The sequence below is a fragment of the Semicossyphus pulcher genome, unplaced genomic scaffold, assembly GCF_022749685.1.
Source record: "Semicossyphus pulcher isolate SPU_LCO1_2020_fin unplaced genomic scaffold, fSemPul1.0.p SCAF_2, whole genome shotgun sequence".
NCBI classification, from domain to species: Eukaryota; Metazoa; Chordata; class Actinopteri; order Labriformes; family Labridae; genus Semicossyphus; species Semicossyphus pulcher.
This window is the reverse complement of record NW_027211693.1, coordinates 6,438,656-6,450,838: the sequence shown is the minus strand read 5'-3', so window position 1 is coordinate 6,450,838 and position 12,183 is coordinate 6,438,656. Positions and strand designations below refer to the sequence as shown.

General features: G+C 41.2%; 1 protein-coding gene across 2 annotated transcripts; it reads right to left on the bottom strand.

The window, feature by feature from the left end:
* Window positions 1-754: 754 nt before the first annotated feature.
* LOC138598599 (putative leucine-rich repeat-containing protein DDB_G0290503) lies at window positions 755-11,015 on the bottom strand. Of its 2 annotated transcripts, XM_069670411.1 has the most exons (8): window positions 10,906-11,015; window positions 8,803-8,960; window positions 8,266-8,317; window positions 4,859-5,058; window positions 4,402-4,556; window positions 2,150-2,613; window positions 1,754-1,962; window positions 755-1,274 (listed from the first exon to the last, which is right to left on the bottom strand). In XM_069670411.1, exons 3-8 carry the CDS (start codon window positions 8,279-8,281, stop codon window positions 1,077-1,079), a joined length of 1,242 nt encoding a protein of 413 aa, XP_069526512.1. In that variant the 5' UTR covers window positions 8,282-8,317; window positions 8,803-8,960; window positions 10,906-11,015; the 3' UTR covers window positions 755-1,076. The 2 variants fall into 2 exon arrangements, with proteins under 2 accessions (XP_069526512.1, XP_069526511.1); XM_069670410.1 differs by lacking the exon at window positions 10,906-11,015 and having other exon boundaries at window positions 8,803-9,352.
* Between the last annotated feature and the right edge of the window lie 1,168 nt (window positions 11,016-12,183).

Below are 12,183 nucleotides of genomic sequence, written 5' to 3'. Positions count from 1 at the left end.
CCTTGCAAGAAGAACATTTTTCAAATCAATCAACACGAGTTTTGTACTTATTTGTCAGTGTGTTTCTTTCTGGTCGTAAAACAGTGAAGAAGGTGAAAGAAGAAGAGGTTAAAGTAGCGATGCCACAGCTGACAGTAGTAAAATATCACCTACTGAAATTCTTAGCAACATGCTAAGTTAGTATTTTGTCACGTTGATAAAGACAGTGAACTTAACATGTCACCCAGCACAGATTGTGAGAAACATTTCAGACATTGTGCGCACTTTTCATCCAAAGTGCCTTTTAGCACAGTTTGCCCCAGTGGGAATCGAACTCCCACCGCTGACACTGTGAGTGCTTTTTACAGAATATGAAAATGGCGGTTGAAGGGGAGTAAATAAGTTCATGGATCAGTGACTTTATATAAAATAATGAAAATATAAAATGAGATTTCATGTTTTTTTTGTTTATTATTATTATCACTTGCTGTTATTATGTAATATTTAATATATATAATTTTGGAACAGTTGAAAATATGTTGGGCAATAATTAACATGGTAGTTCATTGCCATGACATAATGATAACCCCTCCCAGAGACAGCACACTGACGGTCTGTCTGATCCATGAATAATTTTAAACAAGCTGAGCCCAATAGTTTGACATTAATAGCTGAGGAGTTCATGGATATTCATGATGAACACAGGATAATCATACACATCAGCAGTGAGGGCTGGGATTGAAATAATCATTGGTGGGAGAATCCTTGTTTGAGAAGCGTTTATTTCATATTGAATCATGATCATGTTAGCCAGGATTACACCCACAACTGCAGTTAGCAATGAAATAATGAGCAAAGCAAAGCGTGTCGGCTATATATGTCATCTGACACCTATGTATGATATAATAGCTCATGTTTATTGTATGCATATCTATACTGTATATGCCTGTTGCTCAGCTGAATTTATCGAAAGTTATGTTAAAGCATTGCAGAAAAGAAATATACTTTCTATTACACTGTAAGGACGCAGCAAAGCCACATCAACCTATCAGGCAACCAGGGAGACAAACATCTTCCACTCAGCAGGATCCTCCAGGTCACGGGCTCTCTAAGGCAGGAGTGTCGGGGGTGGGGTAGAAGTTCTCCAGGCGTTCTTTCAGGTTATCATATTTTTGCTGCCACTGCTCAGCTGTCAGAGAAGATGGACTGATCTCCAGGAACTTGTAGGCATCCTTGTTTTTCAGTGCAAATATGCTTCTGACACTGATGCAGCCAACGCGGAATTTACTCCAAGCCTGCAGATCAATCCAGAAAGAATAAGAATTAGTCAGTGTTTGAAATGTCATGAGCAATTCACTTCTAAATATAATTACTTGTGAATCATCAACACTTAGAACAAGTAAGAGTGGTTTGCCCTATGACTCCCATGCAACAGTGGATACATTCTGCTGGGATTAGTGAGACTATTACCAGAGAACTGAAGTTTTACGTCATAGATGTCTCTCAGGCCAACCCAGCTAGTACCGAAAACATTTGTGGAACATTATACAATGTTGCTTGAGCCCATCATGTGGTTCTGATACCGTTTAAATGTAGGGTTCTAGAAACATTTTCAAAACTGCTCTGTTAGGAGGCAACGTTCCTCCCACATTTTAAACACTTTTACCAAACCATACAAAAGTTATTTTTTTAACGGCCCCGAAATATTATTTTCAAGCTGGGAAACAATCATCTGGCTATCATGTGAAAGAAACTATACATTTGACTTTAATACCTCTTTGGCTAGTTCGATGGATTCCAGAAACTCGGCCTTGAAGTCATCGAGGACATCGACCAGGTCTTCTCCAGAGAAAGTCTTCTGCTTCAGGTCCTGCACCAGCTTCTCAATCTTCTCCCAGAAGCTCCTGAGCTGCAGGAGAATTTGCTGGATCCTGGTGAGGTTCTGCTGGACCTCAGGAAGGTGGACCGGGTCAGGAACAGCGCCTACAAAGGAATGAAAAAGGAAAGTTACCTTAGCTGCCTGCCAGTGGCTATCTTGGGTGGGTGGGTGGTTTGTGGGTGTGGAGGTGGAGGTGGCCTGGCTAGGCAACATTAGCCACCTTGGCCTGTCAAGTCATGCAGAATACTAACCCTAACCCTAACCCTAAAAAGCACAAGCATTGATTCTTACCTAGATCAAACGATCCCTTCGTGAGCTGAAACTGCCAATGCATCAGAGTGGTTTGAGCCAGGCCCTCGTCACGAGACAGTTCAGCTCTCCTCCCTCGCAAGTCGTTTAAATTGTCCCGGGCCATCTCCAGGCGACGTTTGTCATCACCACTGTTGATGGACCTCTGGGCTGCATCAATTATAGCGCCAATGAAAGGGATCACAGCAGCTACGATGCCGAACTTCCTGTTTCTGCTCGCGATGTCACTAACGATTTTTTGAAGCTCCTGAGTAGCAGCTTCAATGGCCTTTTCATTGTTATCCAACGCTGACTGCTTTTCCTTCACAAGGCTGTCGAAATGTGCCACCTGGTCCTGCAGAGCCTTTAACTCATTGGTCAGTTTTGCTTTCTCAGCATCAGTTTTGACTTTGGTTGTGTTCACTTCACTGGTGGCACTGGCAACATCCCGGTTGAGTTTCCCATACCTGTGTTGCGGAAACAATCTAGGGTCAGGTTGTGAAATTGAGTCCATAACATTTTATTTAACAAGCAGTTCATGTTCATGCTGAACAATGATGAGTCCTCTCAAAACAACCAAAATACAGTTGTGAGGAAATGTAAAATGTTCTGAAGCCTTATTTTGTGACAGTTTTGTGATTATAGGCTACAGTTTGTATGTCAGAATCACCACTACAGTTCTCCCTGTGTGGTCATATGCTGACGCGTCCCAGTGTAAAAGTATGGCACTGTCAATGGCTTTGTAAAATTAAACCAGTGGTGTCCCTGAAGGACAGCATGATCATTTCCTTAGTAATTTTTTGTAAAATATTTGTAAGCCTTGTTTTATCTGGGCAAAACACTCTTATGTGGACACTGCCTGCACGCCCCCTGTTGCCATGGAGAGATAGTGCACAAGAGTTCGGCAGAAGAAAAGGACCAACTGTTGCAGCGGTGGAGACAAAAGTGGACAGGAAAGTCTGGATTAGCTAGTTACATTAAAGTCCTTTCAAATAGTATGTCTTGTGTGTATATTTATTATTGGCTCCCCAATGGGCTATCACAAACGTCAGCTGTCTAGCCAACAACCACCTGTGGAGGGACAGCGGCTGTAGTGCCCTCATCACCAGATGAGTTATAAAGGATACGCTGGGACAACTTTTTTTCCTCATCTGCCGGATTATGTTTGGGAACTGTCAAGAAGCTGCGGACCGTTGCTTAACGTTTCTCTGGTCCTTAGGAAAAGTTTCCATCAGTCTGGGCCCTTACAATGAATGAAGATCAGTAAATCGACTAATTGTTTTATCTTCCGGGATCCCCACTTTGATGTGTATGTTATAGTTTGAGAGCGCTCATTAATAATCTATAATCTATAGTGTTCCTGGTTTGAAACCCAGTTGTAGTTGAGGTTCACATCTATTATTTCTACAGTTATTAGCCAACTATGGTAGTGTAACAGACATTTTTGTTCTAATTGTAATTTCATCCATCCTTAAATCTGTATATTCTTTACAACTCAAGTTATTTAGTGTCTAAGTAGTAATCTATGTTTGTGTCTTGTTTTCATGTATTGTACATACATTTGCACAGGCACACATCCTCTCCTCACACAGTATCAAACTGCCATTAAGGGCTCAAGTAATAGAACCCCGGTCATACCTCATTCAGAGCCATATAGCCTCACCCATGCACACTATAAGGCCTATGAAGAGAGGGTTACATATTCTTTTCATGGACAGTTTTTCAAAGCAGTCAGAGGACTCTAACATCCCAGTGGCATATCAGATGCTGGCTCAGGAGCCTAAAGGTCATTAGTTGGGCGATGTTCAAAATCCTTGAATTTGTATTTCTATAGTGCTTTTCCATTACCAGTATTACTCAAAGCGCTTTACAATGGAATGACTGCAAACAGTTTTCAGCATGGGTGGCCCCAGTGGGAATTGAACCCCCAATCCTGGCAGTGTTAGTGCCATGGTCAGAGTGCCAAGCACTCTACCCAGTGAGATACACAGGACTATAGAGTATATCCTTACATGGAGTATATCAGAGTTGCTGAAGTAGTGATAGTATAATGCCTGAATATTTTCGTACTGTAACTATAATGAGTTTAAGCCGTTACTAACTTCTTGTTATGCTGCTCTTTCAGCACCATACTGTATGTTAAAGTGCTACAAACATTTTGACTATGTACGCCTATATCTTCAATGCAGTTTAAGATGTTAGACTACCTCTGATCATTTCCAGGCTGGCTTAGAATCAGTATATGTTTTTCTTACTCATCCACCATGTCTTGCACTTCACGGATGATGTCTTGAATCCATTGTCTGGCTTTCTCCAGGAATTTGATGGCAACTGTGGCTTTTTCTTTCTCCACAGCTTTCATGAGCATAGGGAACAGGATGTTCACCATGTTTTCACTGGTGCTGATGCACTGATGGAAGAAATGAAAGGTTTTTAAAGAAGCTTAACTCGAACATGAAGTCCTTTTAGTCCAACTGAACAGTTCTTGCCTCAGTGTTTTGTTTTTCAGATATCTGTGGCAGAAGTAGTTTGCCATTTGTCTCAGCACAATGAGCTCCCATTGTAAACTGGACATGGCATTCACAATCACCAACTCAGACATGGAGTAATCAAGCGTCCCGAATAATATGGTAAAATGAATATGCATGGAAACACACCCAATGTCATCCAAAGCCATCCAAGTAACCATTGTTCACAATCTGATTCAATTACCTGCATCAGCAGTGTGTCAGAGGTGTTGAAAGCCATCTGAACTTCCACGGCGTTGGATCTGATGAGCTTCTCCAGCTCAGGGAACTTGGCCAAGCAGAGGTAGGAGATTTCAAAGAGAAGGGCGGTCTTCTCTGCAGCCGGCACAAGCTCCTGGAGGAACTGGGGCCCATCCAGGTCAGTGGTCTGGTCACGGGTTGCCACTGCAGTTGAAATGAAATTGAAATGAATTTTTAATGGCTGCATTTCAATACTGCTTTTCTAATACTACTATTGAAAGCTCTTTACAATGGATTGATTACGTATATTTGGCCCAAGCTCAATGCCCCAAAACCTATTCAGCTAAAAAGGACAACACTTTTCAACTTTCCCTGGGGAAGACAGGAAATAACAACAAACAAATTACATTTCCTTATGAACAGCAGCTACTGCGACTCCTGTCTCGAAAGGTGCCGAGGCATAACTGTAATTTTGTTGACGAAACAAATGCTGTTGGTGGGTGGGTGACAACCTCATGTCTTCAACTAGACAAATGTTGTTTGTACCATCTCCTTTCCATTGATTTCAATGAAAAATTGTGTCCAGTCTTAGATTAACTCTTTCAACAAGGTGTACAGCTTTCGTAATGATCAAATTGGAATTCTGTGTTATGGCCATTTTCATGCTGAAAAGCCATATCTTTCTCAAATTCAATGGTCAATATGTTCAACACAAAATAAGATATCAGCAAGCTGTATGTTATTAGAAAATTTTAGTTAGAAAGTTTTTTATTTTTAGTTATTTATTTATTTTACTGCTATTGTTGTTTATGTTTGTTTGTACCTTCACTTGGGTCTTTGATGTTGCTTTATAAAGATCCCTGTCGTTTTTTTTGTATGGAATTTGACTGGTGGTGGTGCTGAAGCAAACCTCATAGGCTCACCAAAGTCAATAGGGTTCCTCCCACTGGCATCATGAATGTTTACAGCAAATTTGACACGATTCCCAGTAAAACTGTTTGAGTTATCGCGTTCACATGGGGTAAACAAATAATATCCCTGGCACATTTTGAGGATATAAACATGTCAAGTGTCTGACTTGCTCAGAGCCCTTGAGGTGAAAGTAGCAACCCTGAGATTCAACTTTTCTTAATTAAGTTTCTAGTTGGGTCATTGCTTGGCCGCCAACATAAACATGATTGGTCGTGGTTTGGCCCTCTGTCACCTAGATCTAAATTTAGAAATCTTTATTACGTACGAAAAGCACTTAAACATAATCCATTGTGCACCCAAAGCAAAGAAAAGGCTTTGCCAAGCTATTGGAGCAAATTCGAGTGTTTATTTTTATAATTTTGAAGCCAAACTGTCATGATCCTCATCATGGCAGCCCTCCCTTCTCCCTATGTGTGTGTGTTGTCATTCCCTGTCTGTATTCCTCCTGTGTCTCTCCCCCTGTCTGTTCTGTGTATGTGTGCAGGTGGGCGTGGTCTCCTTCCACAGGCAGCGCCAGGTGAATCCACCCCAGTAATCAACCCTTCCATAAAGCCTCTGGATTCCCTCCTGCTTGTTGCCAGATCATTACTTCACTCTACGTGGTTGTTTGCATCCTGGCTCCTCTGTGTTTTTTTGCCTTTGTGTCCTGTTGCTAGCTTGTGTAGCTAACACCTCTGTGTCCTTTCCACCTCGCCGCAGATTGCTGTGCTCGCCTCCTGATCTCCTGTTTGCTTCTGCCCTGCCTGCCTGTGAACCTGCCTGCCTGTGAACCTGCCTGCCTGTTGCCTGCTCTCCTGTGTTTCCCCCCCTGAGTGAGTACGCTCAAGAGACGGACCTCACTGCGCTGTGCCGCAGCACCGCCATTACCCCGTGGCAGACGCCACACCGAGACACTCTCACCCTCACCTTCACTAGTGACTTCACGAACCACGTCAGATCCTGGGACCACGCACCACCCCTCCCCCTTGCACTTGTTTTGTCACTTTAAACATTAAAGACTTGTATTTACTGTTTAAACCTGTTGTTTGAGTCGTGCATTTGGGTCCAGAATCCATCAAGTCATAACACAAACTAGTGTTACATACTTTACTTAGTGCTTGGCCTATTCTGTGTCAAAGCACCAGGAAGTAATAGCTGCAGCACAAAGTAAAGAATTTAACAATGCTTCACTCCAAGATCATACATACACACTCAGATTCACCCCAATAAACAGTCTTAGCTCTTTGGTTTGCTGTGGAAGATGCTGACGCACTTTTTAAAATGTCCCCATTACTATACATTAGTTATGTGGCTAACAAGCAGGAGCTGGATGTCTCCTATGAAGCGCAGCATGGACAGTCTGGGGTTGACATTCAGGTCCATTTTTGATACACATAGCTAATTGAAAAATGATACTTGATTATTTGCAGCTGATAGAAAATTGCAATAGGTACTTTATTGGGACCCGGATTAGTTGTTCAAGAATGGCATTGAAAATCACTGTCATCGGTAGAGGCTCCTGTCCCCCTATTCAAATGGGTTGATGAACCTTTTGTCACACCGCGGTGAGGTTTGTCTCGTCCTGGGTTTTTTTTGTCTCGTGACTTCCTGTTTTATTTTAAAAATTAACTCTCCTCTCGTTTCAGGTCACTTGCCCTTCCTCATGTGTCACGGGTCTGATTGTCTCCCCTGATTCCTGATCGTGTCCACCTGTTCCCCATTACCCTCATGTGTTTTATAGTCTGTGTCTCCCTTTGTCTTGTGCCAAAGTGTCTCGTCCTTGTCGTGCACCGCAGCCAGTTGCCACAGTCCATGTCGTGTTTCAGCCATGTTATATTTATTAAGCCAGTTTTCTTTGCCTCCTTGCGAGTGATTTTTTGTTTGTACATTTCATAGTTTAGTGCCTAGTTTAGTGCCTAGTTTAGTTCTGTTTTATAGCCGTTTTGCTATCCTCCTTTGGAGCGATCTTTTGTTCTTATTAAAGTTTGATAGTGTTTTGTAGAGCCTCCGATTTTGAGGAGTGCGTTTTATTTTGGTCCGTTTTCTTACGGAGTTTGGTTTTCCTCCTTCGGGAGTGATTTTGAGTTTTTTCATAGTCTTTTGTTTTCCTCCTCGCGGAGAGATTTCTGTTTGTTCTTTTCCTTTATTTTTTGTGATTTTGTCCCTCCTTCACGGAGTGGGTTTTGTTTGGAAGAGATTCTTCCTGTGTTATTTTTTTCCCTGATATTACTTAGATTCATAGATATTTTCATAGCCTGTTTATTTGTCACTCTGTCAAAGAGGTCAAGAATCCTAATAAAGTGTGCTTTGACGGTCTACTCTCTACATCTGAGTCCTCTTTCTAGCCCAGGCCTGACACCTTTTTGATATCTAACCAGTCAAATGTTTTACGTGTAAGTAACGGCAAAGTAAGTAACTTTTTTCTCGTTCATTATTGGAAGACAATAGAGGTCAACTTACCAATTTGGTTAGACATGGCTGCTTTCAAGAGTTGTTTGTTCTACTCTGTAATCTGTAAGCAAAGAACAATACATTTAAAAACGGAGGTTTTCATGGGTAACCTACAGTACACAGGTAAAAATGAAAAAAGATAGCAGCATAACAAAGTTATAGACAGGGCCAAAAACCAAAAGGAAGCATAGAAAATACACCAAAAAAAGGAGAAAGACAGCGTCATTTAACAGATGAAGGTCTGCACTCAAACAGGCCACAGCTCAGGCAGATTTTGTTTTACAGTTTTAAATTGTTAAACGCAGATAAAGAACAAATGTTGCCAGAAAGCATTCCTCAGCGTGCGGGGAAGCAGGTGAGCTCTGTGTGCTTTCTTCTTCTTCTTCAGTTGAATGTCTGTGCATTTTTTTATACATATATAAAATTGAAATATAATTGAAACAGATATTTGATTATTACTTAAGTTCTAATATTTATAAAGCATGCTGGAAAATGGCAAATGTTAAGAAAACTTCTATAATCTATGATCTATTGATTAGTACTTACATTGTGTTAGCAGTGAGGTTCTGTGAGGCCCAGGTCCTGTCTCTGCTGAGGGATGCTGGCTGTAAGTTCAAGCTACGATACCTGTCCTTATAAAGGGTGTGTGGGTGTGTGGATGTGTAGGTGTGTGTGTTGAGTAACTTCCTTGGAACTGTCAGGATCTGTTTGGAATGTCACACACAGACAAACATACACTTCCAATGTGGTTTTTTTTTAATCCACCAGTTAAAATATATATACATGGTTCAACATAGTTTAAAGCAATGGTTCTCAACTGGTCTAGCCTCAGGACCAACCATCACCTCAACCAGTTATTTCATAAATGGTGCAGTTTGGACCTGAGACCAAACAAAACATCACAGTATGTCACCTTCACAAAACACAACGTTATAATCTACAATTCATTCAGTGAAAAGCGTTTTTTCAACAGAAATACATTTGAAAAGTGCCCTGACCCTGGCAGTGTTAGTGCCATGCTATACCCATTGAGTTACACAGGGAATGGAACTCCTAACCCTGGCGGGAGGGGTAGATTTACTCTCCAGGAGCACCAACTGACATCTAAAATGGAGGAATCAATCATTAAGTAAAGTGTTACCAAATCAAGTTATAGTACAACTTAAGGAGTGATTCATCCCTGTTTGATGTCAATCATTCTCTTTGAGTGTGGCTTATCTCATCTTTTCTTAGTTCTGTGGAACTGCCAACAACGTTCCAACAAACACACACACTCTACAATGAGAATCAATGTACTGTAACTTGATTTGGTAACACTTTACTAAATGACAGATTCATCCATTTTAGATGTCAGTTGGTACTCCTGGACAGCAAAGTCTTGATTTGCTAGTTACATTAAAGTCCTTTCAAATAGTATGTCTTGTGTGTATATTTATTATTTGGGTTGTGTTGGTCTGAAGAATTGGCTCCCCAATGGGCTATCACAAACGTCAGCTGTCTAGCCAACAACCACCTGTGGAGGGACAGCGGCTGTGGTGCCCTCATCACCAGTTGAGCTATAAAGGATACGCTGGGACAACTTTTTTTCCTCATCTGCCGGATTATGTTTGGGAACTGTCAAGAAGCTGCGGACCGTTGCTTAACGTTTCTCTGGTCCTTAGGAAAAGTTTCCATCAGTCTGGGCCCTTACAATGAATGAAGATCAGTAAATCGACTAATTGTTTTATCTTCCGGGATCCCCACTTTGATGTGTATGTTATAGTTTGAGAGCGCTCATTAATAATCTATAATCTATAATGTTCCTGGTTTGAAACCCAGTTGTTGTTGAGGTTCACATCTATTATTTCTACAGTTATTAGCCAACTATGGTAGTGTAACAGACATTTTTGTTCTAATTGTAATTTCATCCATCCTTAAATCTGTATATTCTTTACAACTCAAGTTATTTAGTGTCTAAGTAGTAATCTATGTTTGTGTCTTGTTTTCATGTATTGTACATACATTTGCACAGGCACACATCCTCTCCTCACACAGTATCAAACTGCCATTAAGGGCTCAAGTAATAGAACCCCGGTCATACCTCATTCAGAGCCATATAGCCTCACCCATGCACACTATAAGGCCTATGAAGAGAGGGTTACATATTCTTTTCATGGACAGTTTTTCAAAGCAGTCAGAGGACTCTAACATCCCAGTGGCATATCAGATGCTGGCTCAGGAGCCTAAAGGTCATTAGTTGGGCGATGTTCAAAATCCTTGAATTTGTATTTCTATAGTGCTTTTCCATTACCAGTATTACTCAAAGCGCTTTACAATGGAATGACTGCAAACAGTTTTCAGCATGGGTGGCCCCAGTGGGAATTGAACCCCCAATCCTGGCAGTGTTAGTGCCATGGTCAGAGTGCCAAGCACTCTACCCAGTGAGATACACAGGACTATAGAGTATATCCTTACATGGAGTATATCAGAGTTGCTGAAGTAGTGATAGTATAATGCCTGAATATTTTCGTACTGTAACTATAATGAGTTTAAGCCGTTACTAACTTCTTGTTATGCTGCTCTTTCAGCACCATACTGTATGTTAAAGTGCTACAAACATTTTGACTATGTACGCCTATATCTTCAATGCAGTTTAAGATGTTAGACTACCTCTGATCATTTCCAGGCTGGCTTAGAATCAGTATATGTTTTTCTTACTCATCCACCATGTCTTGCACTTCACGGATGATGTCTTGAATCCATTGTCTGGCTTTCTCCAGGAATTTGATGGCAACTGTGGCTTGTTCTTTCTCCACAGCTTTCATGAGCATAGGGAGCAGGATGGTCACCATGTTTTCACTGGTGCTGATGCACTGATGGAAGAAATGAAAGGTTTTTAAAGAAGCTTAACTCGAACATGAAGTCCTTTTAGTCCAACTGAACAGTTCTTGCCTCAGTGTTTTGTTTTTCAGAAATCTGTGGCAGAAGTAGTTTGCCATTTGTCTCAGCACAATGAGCTCCCATTGTAAACTGGACATGGCATTCACAATCACCAGCTCAGACATGGAGTAATCAAGCGTCCCTAATAATATGGTAAAATGAATATGCATGGAAACACACCCAATGTCACCCAAAGTCATCCAAGTAACCATTGTTCACAATCTGATTCAATTACCTGCATCAGCAGTGCGTCAGAGGTGTTGAAAGCCATCTGAACTTCCACGGCGTTGGATCTGATGAGCTTCTCCAGCTCAGGGAACTTGGCCAAGCAGAGGTAGGAGATTTCAAAGAGAAGGGCGGTCTTCTCTGCAGCCGGCACAAGCTCCTGGAGGAACTGGGGCCCATCCAGGTCAGTGGTCTGGTCACGGGTTGCCACTGCAGTTAAAATGAAATTTAAATGAATTTTTAATGGCTGAATTTCAATACTGCTTTTCTAATACTACTATTGAAAGCTCTTTACAATGGATTGATTACGTATATTTGGCCCAAGCTCAATGCCCCAAAACCTATTCAGCTAAAAAGGACAACACTTTTCAACTTTCCCTGGGGAAGACAGGAAATAACAACAAACAAATTACATTTCCTTATGAACAGCAGCTACTGCGACTCCTGTCTCGAAAGGTGCCGAGGCATAACTGTAATTTTGTTGACGAAACAAATGCTGTTGGTGGGTGGGTGACAACCTCATGTCTTCAACTAGACAAATGTTGTTTGTACCACCTCCTTTCCATTGATTTCAATGAAAAATTGTGTCCAGTCTTAGATTAACTCTTTCAACAAGGTGTACAGCTTTCGTAATGATCAAATTGGAATTTTGTGTTATGGCCATTTTCATGCTGAAAAGCCATATCTTTCTCAAATTCAATGGTCAATATGTTCAACACAAAATAACATATCAGCCAGCTGTATGTTATTAGAAAATTTTAGTTAGAAAGTTTTTTATTTTTA

Coding starts and splice junctions, on each gene's coding strand:
- LOC138598599 (XM_069670411.1), bottom strand. Junction 4,557..4,858: donor CTGACACACTGCTGATGCAG/GTAATTGAATCA, acceptor TTCTTCCATCAG/TGCATCAGCACCAGTGAAAA. Junction 2,614..4,401: donor GTGCAAGACATGGTGGATGA/GTAAGAAAAACA, acceptor TCCGCAACACAG/GTATGGGAAACTCAACCGGG.